The sequence below is a fragment of the Triticum aestivum genome, chromosome 5D, assembly GCF_018294505.1.
Source record: "Triticum aestivum cultivar Chinese Spring chromosome 5D, IWGSC CS RefSeq v2.1, whole genome shotgun sequence".
Lineage (NCBI taxonomy): Eukaryota > Viridiplantae > Streptophyta > Magnoliopsida > Poales > Poaceae > Triticum > Triticum aestivum.
Window position 1 is genome coordinate 361,780,777 of NC_057808.1, and position 16,711 is coordinate 361,797,487.

Below are 16,711 nucleotides of genomic sequence, written 5' to 3' on the forward strand. Positions count from 1 at the left end.
CCGATGACAAAGGGAACAACGTATGTTGTTATGCCGTTTGACCGATAAAGATCTTCATAGAATATGTAGGAGCCAATATGAGCATCCAGGTTCCGCTATTGGTTATTGACCGGAGATGTGTCTCGGTCATGTCTACATAGTTCTCGAACCCGTAGGGTCCACACGTTTAACGTTCGATGACGATTTGTATTATGAGTTATGTGATTTGATGTATCGAAGGTTGTTCCGAGTCCCGGATGAGATCACGGACATGACGAGGAGTCTCGAAATGGTCGAGACATAAAGGACACTGGAACGGTTTGGGTCGTTTCGGACAAGTTTCGGAGTACCGGGGGTTACCGGAACCCCCCCGGGAAGTTATTGGGCCTCATGGGCCTAATGGTGGAAGAGAGGAGGCAGGCCAAGGTGTGGCGCGCGCCCCCCTAGCCCAAACCGAATTGGACTAGGGCTAAGGGGGCCGCCCCTCCTTTCCTTCTCTTCTCCCTCTCCTCCCCCCTCTCCTTGTGGAAGTAGGAAAGGGGGGGGGGCGAATCCTACTTGGAGTAGGACTCCCCCCTTGGGCGCGCCTCCTCCTGGCCGGCCTCTTCCTCCCTCCCCCTTTGTATACGTGGGAGGGGGGCATCCCAAAGGCACATCAAAGTTTCTCTTAGCCGTGTGAGGTGCCCCCCTCCACGGTTACACACCTCGGACTTATCGTTGTAGTGCTTAGGCGAAACCCTGCGCCGGTAACTTCATCATCACCGTCGCCATGCCGTCGTGCTGTCGGAACTCTCCCTCGGCCTCAACTGGATCAAGAGTACGAGGGACGTCATCGAGCTGAACGTGTGCTAAACACGGAGGTGTCGTACGTTCGGTGCTGAGATCGGTCGGATCGTGAAGACGTACGACTACATCAACCGCGTTGATAAAACGCTTCCACTTTCGGTCTACGAGGGTACGTGGACACACTCTCCCCGCTCGTTGCTATGCTTCTCCTAGATAGATCTTGCGTGATCGTAGGATTTTTTTTTGAAATTACTGCGTTCCCCAACAGTTTCGACTCTGTGCCACATCTCAATTGTCTGTCGTGACCGCCTCCTGGGGAGCATAGCTAACCCCCAACCTTGTACTTGCACCAAGAGCTTTGTCTCGCAGCCCTGTGTCCATTCTCGCACATCACATCTCCCTATATTCTTCCTTCTCCTTCGCAAGCACGTGAACCAGAACGTGCCTCGCCATGGTCATCATAGTCATAGCTCAAGCCTTCTCCTCAACGTAAAACCTTCTCGAATAGCTCTGCCTCGACCCCTTCTTCCTCTCAAATGAAGGAATCATCGAGGGATTTCCTCTACAATCGCCATCGACTCCATGTCCTATGACATCGATGCCGGACGCCATCGCCCAATTTGCCGCAGTCATAGCCTCCCTGGCCCTGCCGAGCTTCCTGATAGCCTCATGTTGATCACATGAGTGTTTCCTATCTTCTCCCGTTGTCAATTACGAGCTCTAGGTAGCCCGACGTTGAGGGTCGTGAGCTCGATGTCGCCACTGTCAAGTTCGTCATCACTAGCTCCACCCCCAGCCCGATCGAGCAGGATCACGAGCTCCTAGAGCTCCCAGGGTGCCTTCTGTCCCATTAGTTTGCGCGCATGTGGACCGTAGTGTACGCCTGTGGTGATCCAGTGTTCTAGCCTCCGGTAGACGTCGTCGCTGTTGTCGGTTCCGGTGCCTTTGTGTCTCTTGCGAGTACTAGTCGTCACAAAATGATCCTAGCTACAGGGGCATGTTTTCTAGGCTTGCCATATATACCCCTCTAACATTCTGGTAGAGGGCTGGCTACCTCATTTGAACAAACCCTAGAGCACACAAGTGTTCCTTCATTCTCTCTTGCACCAAATCTTAGACACCGGAGACATTCTTGAAAGTTCTTGAGAGATATCCCACCAAGTGATAGATCTACTCCTTCCCCATCTCTTGACCAAAGGAATTCGTGATTTGAGCAAGTCTTGAGCTTTTCCCCATTGATCATGTTACTCTTAGAGGTTGGAGACTCCTAGGCGATTGGAGTTCTTCAGAGAGGTTGTTGTAATTCACCTCGAAAAGTTTTGTGAAGGTTTGGAGACCACCTCAAGGTCAACCACTAGTGGTTGAGAATCGCATTCGTTGTGATATCTCAAGGAGAATATGGTGAGCCTTCATGGTGTTGGTGTGCCTTCGTGGTAACACCCATACTTCCAATGGTGACTAGTTTCCCTCCAAGGAAGTGAACATCGGGATACAACCTCGTCTCTGGAGTTTCGGTTATCCATAACGCTACTCCTTACTTGTGGTTCATTTGTCTCATTGTCCTTTACTTGTTATATCATACTGTTGTTGTTCATTATATTGATAGCATGAGAATCACATTTGCAATTGTTAGGCCACTTCATATTCCGCATATTGCCTAGTAATTAAAATTTGTAATTGTACCTATTCACCCCTCCCCCTCTAGGTCCATCTCGATCCTTTCAATAAACCAAGAATGGGATCTGGCAATAAGAGATGGTCGACACGTGTGGGTAAAGTTGTACACCCATGCATGATTAAATCTATTCTAATAGACGTGTCCGCGGTTATGTGACTACTTGGTGATCTAAGCCTAATCATAGAGAACTTCAATAGTTACTCTAAATTGCCAAGATAAATGTGATTGCTTTGAATTACTTCATCAGGATTGGACGAGGAGGAATTCATGGTTGTGTATTGTTTGGTGAATAAGATAGATGGACTCGAGTTTAGAATGCCTTCTTATCCCCGTTACAACTACTTGGTAGTTGTGTAGTCTTTAATACCCTTCCAAGTGTAAATAATGCTTCCGCAAACAAATCCACATAACCCCCCTTTGATACTGGCTCATATGTAGATAGTTTTGATGTAAGTCTTGTGAAGTACAATTGTACTCACCTTTGCCTCCTTAATAAATGTTGCAGAGGAGGCCATTGATCCACTAGTGGCTTCAACATGGAGATCGACATCGATGAGTAGCTTGGAGGTCCTAGACAACGGTTTGGTACCTTGGGAGGGCTGTCGTATTTTCTATTACAACCTCCTAGGCTTTCATTAAACTTAGTTTGTATCAAACAATAATTTGCTTCCGTTGATACTTGTATTGTGCTGGGTCATGTGACCTGTGCTTGTATGTTTGCTCTTTAGAGCCTTTGAATAATATATGTTTGAGTCTTAGAGTTTGTGTTGTGATACCTATTGTTTCTCAACACATGGCATACATGATGTGTGTGTGATCATAAAGCGCACGTTGTGTGCATGGTTTTGGAATCTTTCTTATGCAATTGCTAGCGGTTGGTCAAATACAGGGTGAAGCTACTTGTTTAACTGAGAGTTTGAGAGTCGTCTCGCCCCTACTCCAACCGTGTATTCCTTTCGTTGTTGTGTATGGCTTGGGATTGATGCTCCAGCTCAGTTAGATTGTGTGGGAACCGTAATTCCCCCGTCGAATGATGTTCCCCTAGGGATTGGGGAACCATTTGTTCCAGGCTTTCTACGAGGAGATCACATCCATGGGCCAGTCAGATATCAAATCACTAAGAAGGTGATGCTTCTGATGTTCCACGAACATCTGGTGCCGTAAGAGACAACCGCCACACACCTGTTCTGGAGTGACATACGGCTGGTTGCAACATTGAGGATCTAGCGCCATCACTGTCGCTATTCTGCAATTCCATTGCTTTAGTAACAAATATGCTACATATGAAAGAGCATTGGTATGCACAAGGTTGTCAGAATCGTAACCCTGAATCATAAAAAAGTAGATTCTACTAACCAAAATCATAGAATCATAGTGGCTAGTTCGGATTGTAAGTCGTAGAATGTATAATAGAATTGTGATTTTGACAACCTTGGGTAGATGTATGATTGTCCATCTGCCATCACAGACCGTTTTAAAGCCAAAATGTCGAGCCTTTGAATCAGTCGAACTTTTAGTAATGGGACCAACAACGACTTTGTTTTAATATAAACAAGAACTCACTTTCCTCTTACTATTTTCTTGTCGACAAAGGCTTTAAAATGCCCTTCTAGAATCCACAGCAATGCAAAGCACTATATCTTTCTCCATATTCTTGCTTTGGAACCGGACCAATTGGTTCCCCTTTTCCCCGTGGCACGTTTTTATTCCTCCAACAACCGGTTCAAAGGACCAAACGCGTTTGGACAACTGTGTGGACACTGGATAGTCATAATATTCGTTGATGTCTCATGCCAGTGTCATTAGGGCGTCTCGTATGTACACAGAAAAAATTAGGCATGCGGTCTATTTTGCCTGGGTCCCAGCTTATGGTCGACATAAGAAATAAACATTGGCGATGCTGATGCACTTATGTGCCAGATCTTGAATGAGCATGGCCATATGCTTGTTGTCATATGTTTGTTGGGCCATCCGTCCGTTTGACTGTTCGTTCATTTGTTTATAACTCTTCTTACCAGATGAACAAGGGAATGGGGTATCATTTGGCCTTTGTCAGCACTCAGCAGGCATAAGATCTACCGAAGTAATCACTAAACAACACACTTCATGCGAAGTTAGAATAATCCTGGGGTGTGGTTCATCATCATGCAATGTCTTGTACTACAAGACATGGTAATTGTAACTTGGTAACTGCTGGTCCTGTACTCCTACCCCTTGTGCAAGAAAAACAACTGGTCCTATTCAAATGCTAAGCCTGCTGATTTGTTTCCCATTTCCTACCCATCTTTGTCTGTATTGGCCGATGCAAGTTTAATTCCAGCATTCTGCTTTCTGGCAGAGGTCTAAAATAAATAACAGCGCAGTGAAAATTGGTAAGCCTGAACCGAGTTCGGCTCTAGAACACCCATGAGAATCATATAGTCTACTGATATGTGTTATGAGGAACTGACCAAGACAAAGTAGGTGGCACAGATCAAAATTCCCCACTAAATGATCAAAAATTAGCACACATCAAAATTTCCACCATAATTTATCAAATCCGCACAGGCACAGACTACGGTGTGGAGCTGCTGCTTGCGATCTATGGGAGAGGAGGGGATCATAGTTTTACCAATGGGGTACGCTACATTCCTGGGCCAGATTGGCGATGGCCATGCCGTCTTCCTGGGTCTCTCAGAAGTCGAAGTCTTTGAGCAGCTTCCGGACCTGCTCGAGCGTGACGAAGAGCACCACGGTGAAGGGTCCCTGTCGCGTCACCGTTGGGATGAAGCCCTTGTACAGCGCCAGTGCGCCCTCCGACCGCACCGTCTTGATGGCGCAGTCGATCGCGCCGGCGTACGGCGGCGGGGCGCCCGGCTCCACCTTCATGTTCATGATCCTCGTCTTGACCACGTCCACGGGGCTTGACGCCGCAGCGGCCACCAGGCCGGCCGTGAAGCTGGCCGCCACGTGCGTCGCCAGCCCGTCGCCGCCCGGGCCGCGCCGGGACAGGATTGCCTCCTTGGCCTGGTCGTAGGTGGCCAGCTGCGACGCCGTCACGATCATGGCGCGGTTGACCGTGAGCGACGACCCGCGCCAGAGCCTGCGCACGCCCTCGTCGCGCGCGATCCGGGCGATGGCGTGCGCGACGCTCCGGTAGTTCCGCCGCTCGGCCGCGGGGAGCCGCCCGTCCGCCTGCATCCGCACCATGGCCACGTCGGCCGGGTTGCCCACGGTCGCGCCGACGCCGCCGGCGACGAGCCCGGCCGCGATCTTCCGGTGCAGCGGCAGCGCGGCGCCGCCGGATTCCCGTTCCCACCTCCTCTTGATCGTGTCGTAGAGCCCCATGGACGTCGAGGAGTAGACCGCCTGCCTCAGCACGGTGGCCGACACCCCGGAGAGCAGCCCTGCGGGGCCCTCCGCGCGCAAGATCTGCGCGCCGATGGCGATGGGCCCGGGCCTGCGCGGCGGCTGCAGGAGGTGGTCGTGGTGGTGGTGATGCTGCACGCCGGGGGGGAACACGAGCGCGAAGCGCATGGCCGGTGCCGGGGCCCGGGCCGCCTCGCCCTGTAGCTGCATGCGGACCTTGATGAGGTCGAGCGGGTGCGTCGAGCAGCCGGCGACGACGGAGGCGGCGCCGCCCTCGACGAACCCCTTCAGCCCCATGTCTCCGTCTCTGGTGTCTCGTCGGTGCGGAGGGTCATGTGGCTAGGAATCTGGAAGCCCCAGCGCTCGTGGGGAGGCGGAGGCGGAGGTGGAGGCGGCCGAGGTAATGGACGGCCGGGGGAGGGGAGGGGAGGCGGGCGGGCGGGGTGCTGGGCTGGGTCTCGCAACCTAAGACTTGTGGGCCGTGCCGTTGGTAAAAAGTTGGTGGAAGCTGCCAAGTGGAGACCCTAGTTGCTGCTGGCCCACGTGCGCGTGGCCAGCCCATCGCCTTCCGCTCCATTCCTTTGGGGATTTTATACGATCTGTTGTATACTACAGTATTCTTTTGGCTATGTAGTTGGTGGTGATAGTGCGATAGCATTTTGCGCCATGCCAATTGCCACTTCCACCTTCCATCTACTTTTTTTTGCATGGAAACCTAGAGATAAGAGAGCATATTCCAAACAAAAAGATTAACTTCTTAACAATTACTCCCTCATTCCCATTATACAGTGCGTGAAGGCTTTTGGCACGGAAATTAGCGCAACGCTAAATGCAAATTACTAAGCCATGGTTACAGAAAGTTTTCCTTCATGATATCCTTTAACAAATATGGTTGGTTGATCCACGATTAGCGATGGTTAGATTACTTTGACCGTACAAGCAAGAATATCCGGAGCTGGTTTCTAACACGCGTTAGATTTTGGGATTTTCTGAAAGAGCTTAGGTGCCTAAGATTTTGGGAAGGACGGACCAGTATATGTCTATTACAACAATGTTATTTTCTCTGTCACAAACTCTATTGGAACCAAGTAGAATTGCAACATAACTTCTCACGATTGGCAGAAATATCTGCCTCATTATAAACTATGAAAACAATTGACTGGCTAATAAGGGAAACTGGACACTAAAGATATCACAATATATCAATCCGCTTGGTACTATAGTTTTGGAGTCAACTTAGCTTTCCTTGCACCAAAATAATGGTAATGAAATACGTAAACTAAGATAAAATAGATGATCCTGGTTTAAAGCATTTCAAATAAAACATGACCCACTGTGAAGGCCATGCTTTCACTCATCGGAGACCGCCTAATATGTGTCATGAGATTGGAATAGTCTCAGCCGTTCTTATCGGCAAGTTTTGTTACCTCCCTAGCTCAAGTTGCTTTGGTTTACCACAAACACCAATTTTTTTTACAGGAATTCTACTAATATTGAAGTAGATTTTATTAACACTCTACAGACAATACCCTCATATGTACGTATATACACTCATCCCTACGGACGCACGCACACCTTACCTCCAATGAGCACGTCTGAGAGACTGAGCCGCCACATCATCTTGTGATTGACGAAGTTACCACACCTGCCTCCTTAGTCAACGAAAACGTCATTTCCCATTGAACGAGCATCACCGAAAGGCCTGGAATAAATTTAGGAAAATGCGAGCACCAATGCCAAGTCTAGGACTTGAGCACCGTTGTGTTAATTTTACCACAAAAAACCTAACCATCTAAACTAGGCTCAGTTCACATTATTGAAGTAGATAATGGGTTAAAAAATGAACATACTTTCAAGTATATGTTTTCGATTGTGCTAGCTAGCACTCTCGCCCTAGGGGAGAAGCTAGTCACTTTTGACTAATCCTATATACTTATGAAGTTCACCCCCACTATTTGATTTATCTCAACATGCAGCATAGACACGTCAGCATCCAATTATATCCCATCATGTCACATCTCATGTAGTCCCACTCAAGCCCACCTCTTCAATTCTGACCAAATATTTTCCCTGGAAGAAAAACTGAAGCGTTTAGGATTCCCCACTGCCCACGCGGCCTTCCTGATTAAGCCCAAACCCATCGCCTCCTTTTCCCTCTGTACATCCTACGAGGCGTCCAGGATCCTGTCTCACTAGATCGGCAACACGCCTTGGCATGAGGGTGCCGGTCCAACCGACATGGCCAAACAGCGGAAGATCAAATCGCATGATGCATTAGTAGGAAGGCAAGTTTAGCACATGTAATAGAACAACCAATTTTCTGGTTCATGGAAAAGAACAAACATTTCAGGAGCGTAACATCATCGAGTTCAACAAAGTCATGAGATTATAAAAACTAACCGGCCGCAGAAGTAAGGCAACATCAAGTTCAATGCAGCCATGATATTACAAAAGCTAGTTAGTTGACATTAAGTTCAGTAGTACAAGTAGGAACATTAGAGAGCAAAAGCCAACACAATGGCAGTGGATGCACTAAAACTACGAAGCCATAGTTAGGCATACTGATAGATAGCTTTGGTTCAACTACCACCATGAGTGCCATTCCATATGAATCTGGTGTGAATAGTTCGTAATATAGATGACCACATGATGGTTTTGTATAGAAAATACACTTGTGATTTCCTTCTAAAGCGTATGGACAGGACAGGGAGCAATAATTTCCCCTTATAATCTTGAAGGCGAGATCCTTATCTGAGTATATGTTATTCTTTTATTCCCGCCGCCTTGACAAAATCTGCCCAATTGGTACTGTGGCCCTCTTCTCTGTAGGAAAATATTCCAGAGCAGACATGGAAATGAGCTCCGGATGGAAAATAATTAGTGTATTTATGGGTGACATTGGCAAACATGACTTCATCTCTTAATCATGAAATACAAAAACTTTCTTGATCTGGTTATAAAACACAATTTATCAAGAAGAGTACGCCTAGCTTTCAATTTGAGACCTCTTGAGCATATATATTAGCGGCATTAGTATGAGAATTCCACATCTTTAGGAATTGCAATGACGGTGATGCCTACAGCACATGAACTAAATTATAGTGGTAGAATAGGATCAGTGTATTTCTGTTAATAAGGAGACTATTTCTGTTAAATGTGATAAATACTTGTTGTTAATAAATAACAGTCCTCATACTCGAAAAGAATTCTAATGTCTTCCACTAAAATTATCACTAAGGCTAGGTTGAGATACAAATTTTGAAGTACACGATACAACAGAAATACAAAACATGATATGAACCACTAATTTCTGATATCGGTGGAAGACACTAATTTAGAAGATACGAGCTAAAACACATTCACTTCTCGTTGATATAATATGCTAAGGCATAACATCTAAAACTATTACGAGGGCAAAAATATTTAACGGCTCCAAAAATGAATAACAAAGAGAGCATTACTTTCCACATACCACAAAAGAAGAGCATTACTTTGCCAGACCACACAAACACACATCTTGTGATATGGTTTGGTTACCTAATCATCACCGGATGCCTGGAAAAAAGATTCCTGACCGTGACACCTTTTGGAGCCTTTTCATATTGTGACAACTCTTGTAGGGGACTAACAACCAACCGGAAGATAAAACCAACATAACCACCTGCAGACAACACGTACATAAACATGGATAACTGGGACCATAATGGTGATTGAGAGGAAGTGTACATAAATAGAAGACATATTTTATCACTAAATTGCATTAAACTGTTTAGCAAAACAAAAATACATTTTGGGGCATATCCATATCGAACTCGACAGGGACAGAAGTAGTATTCAAGTGTAGAAATATGGGGCACAGGATATCTTTTTGGTCCTCAGCTGAAAAGTGCATCGAGACCAGCCAGAAAAGGGGAAAGCAAAGCAAGGGGTGGAATAAGCAGTACGACAATGGAAGCTCCATCAGATATCCAGTAGTACTGTACAAACATAAGCAAGGTACTGGTAAAAGCACCCAAAAGTATAGAATACAAATAAGCAACTACAATGTTTCTGAAATGCTAAAGCAAGGTCACAGTTAAGATAAATAGGTAACAATCATTGTTATGTACATCATCAACATTTATGTGCTTGTAGAAAGGGTCCAGTGGTTGCTTACCACATAACCAATAGGCCTGCAATTTTGCAAGAGCAACGACATTGGGAATAAATAATCCGTTTTGTTGTCCAGTGACTTCATTGTTTCTTCGTTTATGACCCCAGCAGTCACTCTACCTGTCAATCGATTTATTGAAACTCCATAGCTTGCGCAAGGCTGATCATGAATTGCCTGCTTGGAATCCAACAGTGGAACTACAAAATTCTTCCTGTAGAATTAGAAACACAATGGTCATTTAAAAGCATGAGAAATGTTGCTGTAAGACATGCTATTCTAGTCGGCACTTATTTTCAAACCTTGAGCACTCACCCAAGTCTGGGGCATGGACATGATGGTGATGAGTCGTGTAGAAGTTTCCGATCACTGCCACAATACTACCTAGCTTGTAATAACCAGAAACAGAGGCCTGTATTTCGACAAAATAGTGGTTAATGGATGGACATATTACGGTGCTAGCAGACAACATATTTTTTTTCAGTTTGACATAAAAGCACATTTCCAGTTCACCATGAAGCAAATTAAGGTATGCCTTGCTGCCGCGCAACGATATTTCTTGTGCTTTCTCACGAAGCCATTGCCTTATTATAAGTGTTTTTTCTTTTCTTTTTTCTCAAATCCCTACAAAAGAACAGATAACCGAGCATATCCTCTGAAACTTAAAATGGGACCATATATATTCCGTAATCAAGACTTCTGGACGGATGCTAGGTATGTATTAGTTTGGTTTGGTTTCATCTCAAAGATTCAGCGCAACAGACCCTGCTGTTACCTCATGAATAAGCTGAATATTTCTGCTGCTAGCGAGTAACAGCAATGAGAAGGTAGAAAATTAAGTAAACCGTAAAAATACCTGTTATTAATCACAATGGCAACTATAATTAGCAAGCAGCAACCAATGCTTGGTGCATATATAAACAACAATGAGAAGGTGGCCTACTGGATCCTGGAACACATACACATATTTCTCCCAAAGCACTAACCTGAACACGACTAACCTGAACAGGTACTGCAGTGCACTGAAAACTGGGCACACCCTACAAACATCGATATGAACCAAAATGCATATATCCCTCCCAAAGCACTAAGTAGGAAACCACCTGGACTAAGATTGATATGCTGAAAGATACATCTGAATCACATAATTGACTTGGTTTCCATTATTCGGCATTTTTGTTGCAACATTTCACATACCACTGCAGCCCAAGAGTAGCCAAACAAATAAAAAGAAACAAAAAGGAAGTGAACATGCATCTATCCAGAGAGCTATATATCTCATAATTAGAAAATAGCTAATGGACATGATCATTTGTCCGTCTTAAACTAAATCCTTCCACTTCTCTGGGTTAAATGAGCCGTGCCGCTCGTGGGCCAAGATTATCTACCATCATATCTCTAATTTAAGTGAAGCCAGTAGAGAAGTAATTAGAGGTAGGAAACGTCATATCTCTAATCTTAGTGAAGTTGGTAGAAAATAAATAGAGATAGAAAAATTATGAGTGAGGGCATCTATCCAAGTAGGAAGTCCATTATGATCTATCAGCAGACTTTGAAGTGTTTTCTATGAATAAACAAACACAATAGTGTTCTCTGAATTATATTGTACGACGATAATCAACCAAGCAACTGGAATTAACAATGTAATGGGTAAACAATGTTTACTTAGAGATAACTTCAAGAGCATTGAGCTAGGTACGAATGACCTATTTTGTAGGTACACACCAACTTAAAGATGGCATCTAGCAGAGCCTTGACCTAAGAAAAGTAAGCCCACAGTTTAACCTATGTCGTAGGTACACAACAACCTGTTTGCTTAGAGACACTGCTGCCCCTGCAACAGCAGCAGCACCAACCCACAACAACAATACCTGCAAAAGACAAAGAAGAGCGACAATCAGAAGGGTTTAAACAAATATATCTAAAAAACATAGATCATAGCAGAGGTAAATAAAGCAAGAGCACCAAAAATTAACTAAATTGACCCAAGAAGCATCATAGCAGAGTACATCAAACCAACAATCAAAAGGAGATAATGGAGTGGAAGACCATAAATTAATCAGCATGTCTCAATAGTATAACATGAACCAATGGTGACAGGTGTGCTTATCATGTATTGCAGGCTAGCACATAGCAAGAGAAGAAATTTCATTTCACATATGCAACAACAATAAGAACAATTCAGGTTGGTCCCCTAACGATACATCCAACTCACACAAATTATCCAGTTGCGGCACACACAATTCCTTCCTCAAGGTTTTATGCCTTTTATGTCCTAGCTAAAATTCTTGGTACAAAATAATTAGAAGGACATCACAGTTAATTTCATGTTAGTGGAAAGGAACATAACACAAGCAAACCTCATGAGAGAGAGATGTCAGTTCAACTGGAATGGTGCAGCAATTAAATACCCAAACAGTGGCATGCCAGGCTAATTGGTGGTGGTTGTTGTTTTAGTAGCAGACATATACAAATCTAAGGAGGATGGAGAGCATCAAGCTTACCAGGGGCAACGTGGTTGAGCAGCAAGGCTAGGTGAAGCAGCAAAGAACAACATCCCATTTTTCCTGTACAATCCAATGGCCCTTTTCTTCAAGCACATCTACAAGAGAAGAGCAGACCAAATGTGAGCGCTGGGGATTTGAGAGAGAGAGAGAGAGAGAGAGAGAGAGAGATGGGGAAGAGAAGACAGACCTTGTCGAGCTCACTGAAGAGCTGCATCCCGGGCGAGCAGAAGCACGAGAGAGAGAGAGAGAGAGAGAGAGAGAGAGAGAGACTTGTTTTCCATTCACGTTCCAATCAGCAGTTCTTTCACGCGGTGAAAGGGGATAAAAATTTCATTCATCTCAGCTGGGGGTACAACCTGGGGGGCCTTGTCGATGAGCTCCTGGACGTAGTTCTAGCCGAAGCAGCGGTGGCCGGCGTCGTCCGCGCCGTGGATGACGCCCACGGGCTTCGTCTTGTTCACCGCCACCACGCGCATCGACTCTGACGCGCGCCCCGGCCGCGCCGCCGCCTGCTGCGCGCGCAACAGCACCGAACGAAGCCGCGCCCTCCACCGCTGCCACGGACGCCATCGCCGGCGCCGCTGATCCGCCGCCCTCCTCCGTGGCCGCTGCGCCGTCGCCGTGGTTGGTGGAAGCCGCCTAGGCGTGCGGGGCCGAGCGGGGCGTGTTGGGGGAGGAAGAACGCGGGTGTGGGAGCCGCCGTCGCCGGATGAGGAGCGAGTGAGGGAGGGAGGCGGCTGCGTGGGAGGGAGGAGGTGGCGGCTGCGGGAGGAGTGGAAGCGAGCGAGGGAGGAGGCGGCGGCTAGGTTTTAGCACGGGAGCTGCCGCCAATTTATATCTGTATGCGAAATGACCAAAATACCCTCGGCGGGGCACTGAAATAACACGCGGTGGCACAAACGAGTTGAAATTGTAGCAGTGTCCGTTTTCGGTCCGGCGGCCCAGATCGTCCGGGATGGAGATCCGACGGTCAAAATCGCATCAAAAAATCGATCTGACGGCCGAGAGTGGCTAAGCTCTGAGAGAGCTCATGTTCTCCCTAGATACTTATAATACTTATATCAAGATGCCTCCCGCGGCGGTCGCCCGGCTTGGCGGACATGCTCCCGTCTCACGCTCCTTGGGCAGGACTGCTATCACGATCCCCCTCTTCGTTTAGCGCAGCGACCAGGCTCTCGTCTGATACCCCTCCGGCAGGACCGATGGCCCTGCCTCCGCTCTGCATTCATCGCGACGGCGGAGATCTCATCTTACGACTCTGGGATTCCTCTTCTCGGCGTCATCTCTCCGGCTCAGGTATGATCACCTGTCCGATTCTCCTCCGATGAGTCTCCTGGTCCGCCGTGACTACTGGTCCTCCTCCGACGGCTCTCCGAGATTTTCTCCGGCTGTTCACTCCTCTGGCTCTGGCCGCCGGAATCCCATCTCCAACGAATTTACCGGTCCAAAAAACCGCTGATGCACCTCGGCCAATTTGCCTTTCGTCGTCCCCTACTGGCTTCATTCCGGCAAGAGTAGATGGAGGGGATCAGGTGGAGTTCTTTTTTCTCAATTGTTTCTCTCCACATGTGGTCGTCCATATTGTCCTCAACCTCCAATCTCTCATTCATAGTTCGCCTCTCCTGATGGGATCCCTGTTAGAGATGCATTTTGCAGTCCATGGCACTAACAGTCATCTTTTTTCCAGGAAACCATCTCTCTAGGGTTGATGTCCAGTCAGATTCCACCGCTGATTGCAAGGTACCCATCTATCGATTCGTGCATCCACTCCCAAGGCTCTGCACCACATGCGGGCATCAACTGATTCACATATAACCGAACCCGCATTATTTGAATTTTATTTGTGTGGATTTTGTAGCACATTAAGCTGCCGATGACAAGCCGATAAGAAATTTTAGTAAGGTAAACACCTAGATACGAACCATTGGAGAGGATGGTATCTTATCGGAATTGCTAAAAATTTTTATAACACCGATATCCACCACACGTATGGTACAATAGGCATTCGCCCACACACCGTGTGTGGCATGAGCACGGGGCAGCCCACAATGGTTATGTGTGGGCGAACAGTAGAATTGCCCACACGTGTGGTACGAAGCAAATATGCCCACACGGGGCAGCTACTTCGTGCCACACGCCTAACAAATACTATTCATCCCCATCCCGCGCGTGTGGTACGAAGCAAATATGCCCACACGTCCTGGCGCAGCTACATTAGGTACCCGCGGGATGACGATTTAGTTGCCATCCGGGATGGCAGATGTAGTTATCCGGGATGGCAAATATGGTTGTAAAAGCATGGCAACTCTCTCTGTTTTAGTTAACTATAGTTGCCATGTCTAATTTATGGTAGTTGCCGCATGTAATCAAACCATAGTTGTCGTGTGTGATTAACTACTTGCCACATATGATTAAACAATAGTTGCCATGTGTGTTTACCTAGTTGCCACGTGTGGTTAACCACAGTTGTCATGTATGTTTATCTGATTGCCACGTACGCGCAACTGCAGTTGTCGTCTAGCAAACGAATCATAGTTTCCATGTACGCGCAACTGCACTTGCCATCCAACAACGTACGACTGTTGTGTGGGCGAAAAGCAGTTCGCCCACACGCGCGTGGACTAGGTGATGGCTGTGTGGGCAAAAACTAGTTCGCCCACACAACGTAGCTGGCAACCGCGTGCTGTAGGGCGTGTGGGCGATCTCTCCAACGCCCACACACCGGCCTTGTCCTACGTGGCACACGAAAACTGCCTCGATGTGTTAAGATTCATGCAAACTTAACTGGACGGTGATCCAAGCGTGTAGGCGAGTTGCAATGTTGCCACACGTGTGGGCGTTAGTATTTTCGTTTTTTTATATAGCATGCACATATGCATGGGTATGGTACTGTCATCACTCAGATTATGGAGAACAATCATCCATGATACAGGTTGAGTTTCTCATGAACGATTTTTTGCCGGTTTATACCAGTTTAAGCACCATCGACACACACCTATCTGGCCAGATGGGGAATGGTCGGTTTTGTTTTCATGTACGCATTTTCCTTGCTATGATAAAAAAATTCCTAAATAACTTTGAACTTCCGTGAAATTGGTGATATTATTGCAGTTGGCCTCCAGTGAAGATCTGAGATATTTTTAGGTGCAAAACAAATAGCCAAACATAGCTCACAAAATGATACTTGATTGTGGCATATGACTTAGCAACAGTACAGGCTTTGAACTAGCTTAGTGTTTGCGCGCGGGCGTGTCTATGCGTGTGGTTAGTTCTATATTTTCATCTTCAGATTGACATTACTTAAGAAAAAGCGAAAATTCTTATGAGTGTTAGTTGTATTGCACAATATATTAATTTCCTAATGTTAGTTCTTCATATTTGCAATGACCAAACCGTTGAAACTGATGTAGCTCAGTACTTAAGATCTATGATGAATTTTCTTAGAAGTTATGATAATTTAATCTTTAGCTACCGTTAGCTATGTTTGGCTATTCGATGGATGTAGAAACACAAGACACATGGTGATTTTATCCAAGTTATCCCATGAGGGCCTATGCACTGAGAAAGTTAAGGTTTTCACATAGTTTTATTTGGCGCAAAGTTTCAACTATTGCGGCTAATGGTTTGGCATAAACAATCTTCTATATGGTCTCATAAATCCAATAGGAAAATTATGTGCCTGCACGTCCGATAGAATCTACACATATGGATCAAATTGATCCCTCTTTGTGCATGTCTCCATATAGTTGTTATTACCACGGGAATATATCATTTTTGGCAGATCTGAATTCAAATTCAATGTGCTGACGGACATCAAAGAACCATTAGTAAAAAAATAGGAGGTAGTACTAAAATCTTCTCAATTTTTCTATGAATTTTCTTAGACAGAATAAAGTGCACAAAGGATTTACTTCACAGGTTGACCTAAAAGTGCTTAACACTCACCAATACTCAACTTTCCCTTTAGTTTATTTGTATATGCGAGATAATTATTTCAACAATGCCTACCTTTCAAATTTTTGTCCTTATATTATCATGTAAAATATTCCTATATATTTCACATATTCAACCTGTTATATTTTCTGCTATCCATATATTGTTTTACCAGTTGCCTCCATATTTTCCTTGCCAAATTTCATTTTTTTGATAGTTTATATCTTTTATAAAAATTTATCAAAGATATACAATATATTATTAATACAAACACTGATGTTCATACAATCAAATTGATAGATAGAGAGAGAGAGAGAGAGAGGAGGAGGC

At 45.7% G+C, this 16,711-nt stretch overlaps 1 protein-coding gene and 1 long non-coding RNA gene across 2 annotated transcripts; both read right to left on the reverse strand.

Annotated features, from left to right (window-relative positions):
- Positions 1–4,834: 4,834 nt before the first annotated feature.
- On the reverse strand, positions 4,835–6,240 carry LOC123121773 (mitochondrial uncoupling protein 5). Its single transcript, XM_044541819.1, has one exon. The coding sequence runs from the start codon at positions 6,086–6,088 to the stop codon at positions 5,117–5,119; it is 972 nt and encodes a 323-aa protein (XP_044397754.1). The 5' UTR covers positions 6,089–6,240; the 3' UTR covers positions 4,835–5,116.
- A 1,959-nt stretch (positions 6,241–8,199) lies between these two features.
- LOC123121774 (uncharacterized) lies at positions 8,200–13,264 on the reverse strand. Its single transcript, XR_006459845.1, has 6 exons — positions 12,636–13,264; positions 12,446–12,543; positions 10,257–11,812; positions 9,948–10,155; positions 9,264–9,452; positions 8,200–8,614 (listed from the first exon to the last, which is right to left on the reverse strand). It is a non-coding gene; the product is annotated as an uncharacterized lncRNA (long non-coding RNA).
- Positions 13,265–16,711: the final 3,447 nt, after the last annotated feature.

Bases quoted from the DNA above. Each gene is read 5' to 3' on its own strand.
- LOC123121773 (XM_044541819.1), bottom strand. From the start codon at position 6,088: ATGGGGCTGAAGGGGTTCGTCGAGGGCGGCGCCGCCTCCGTCGTCGCC.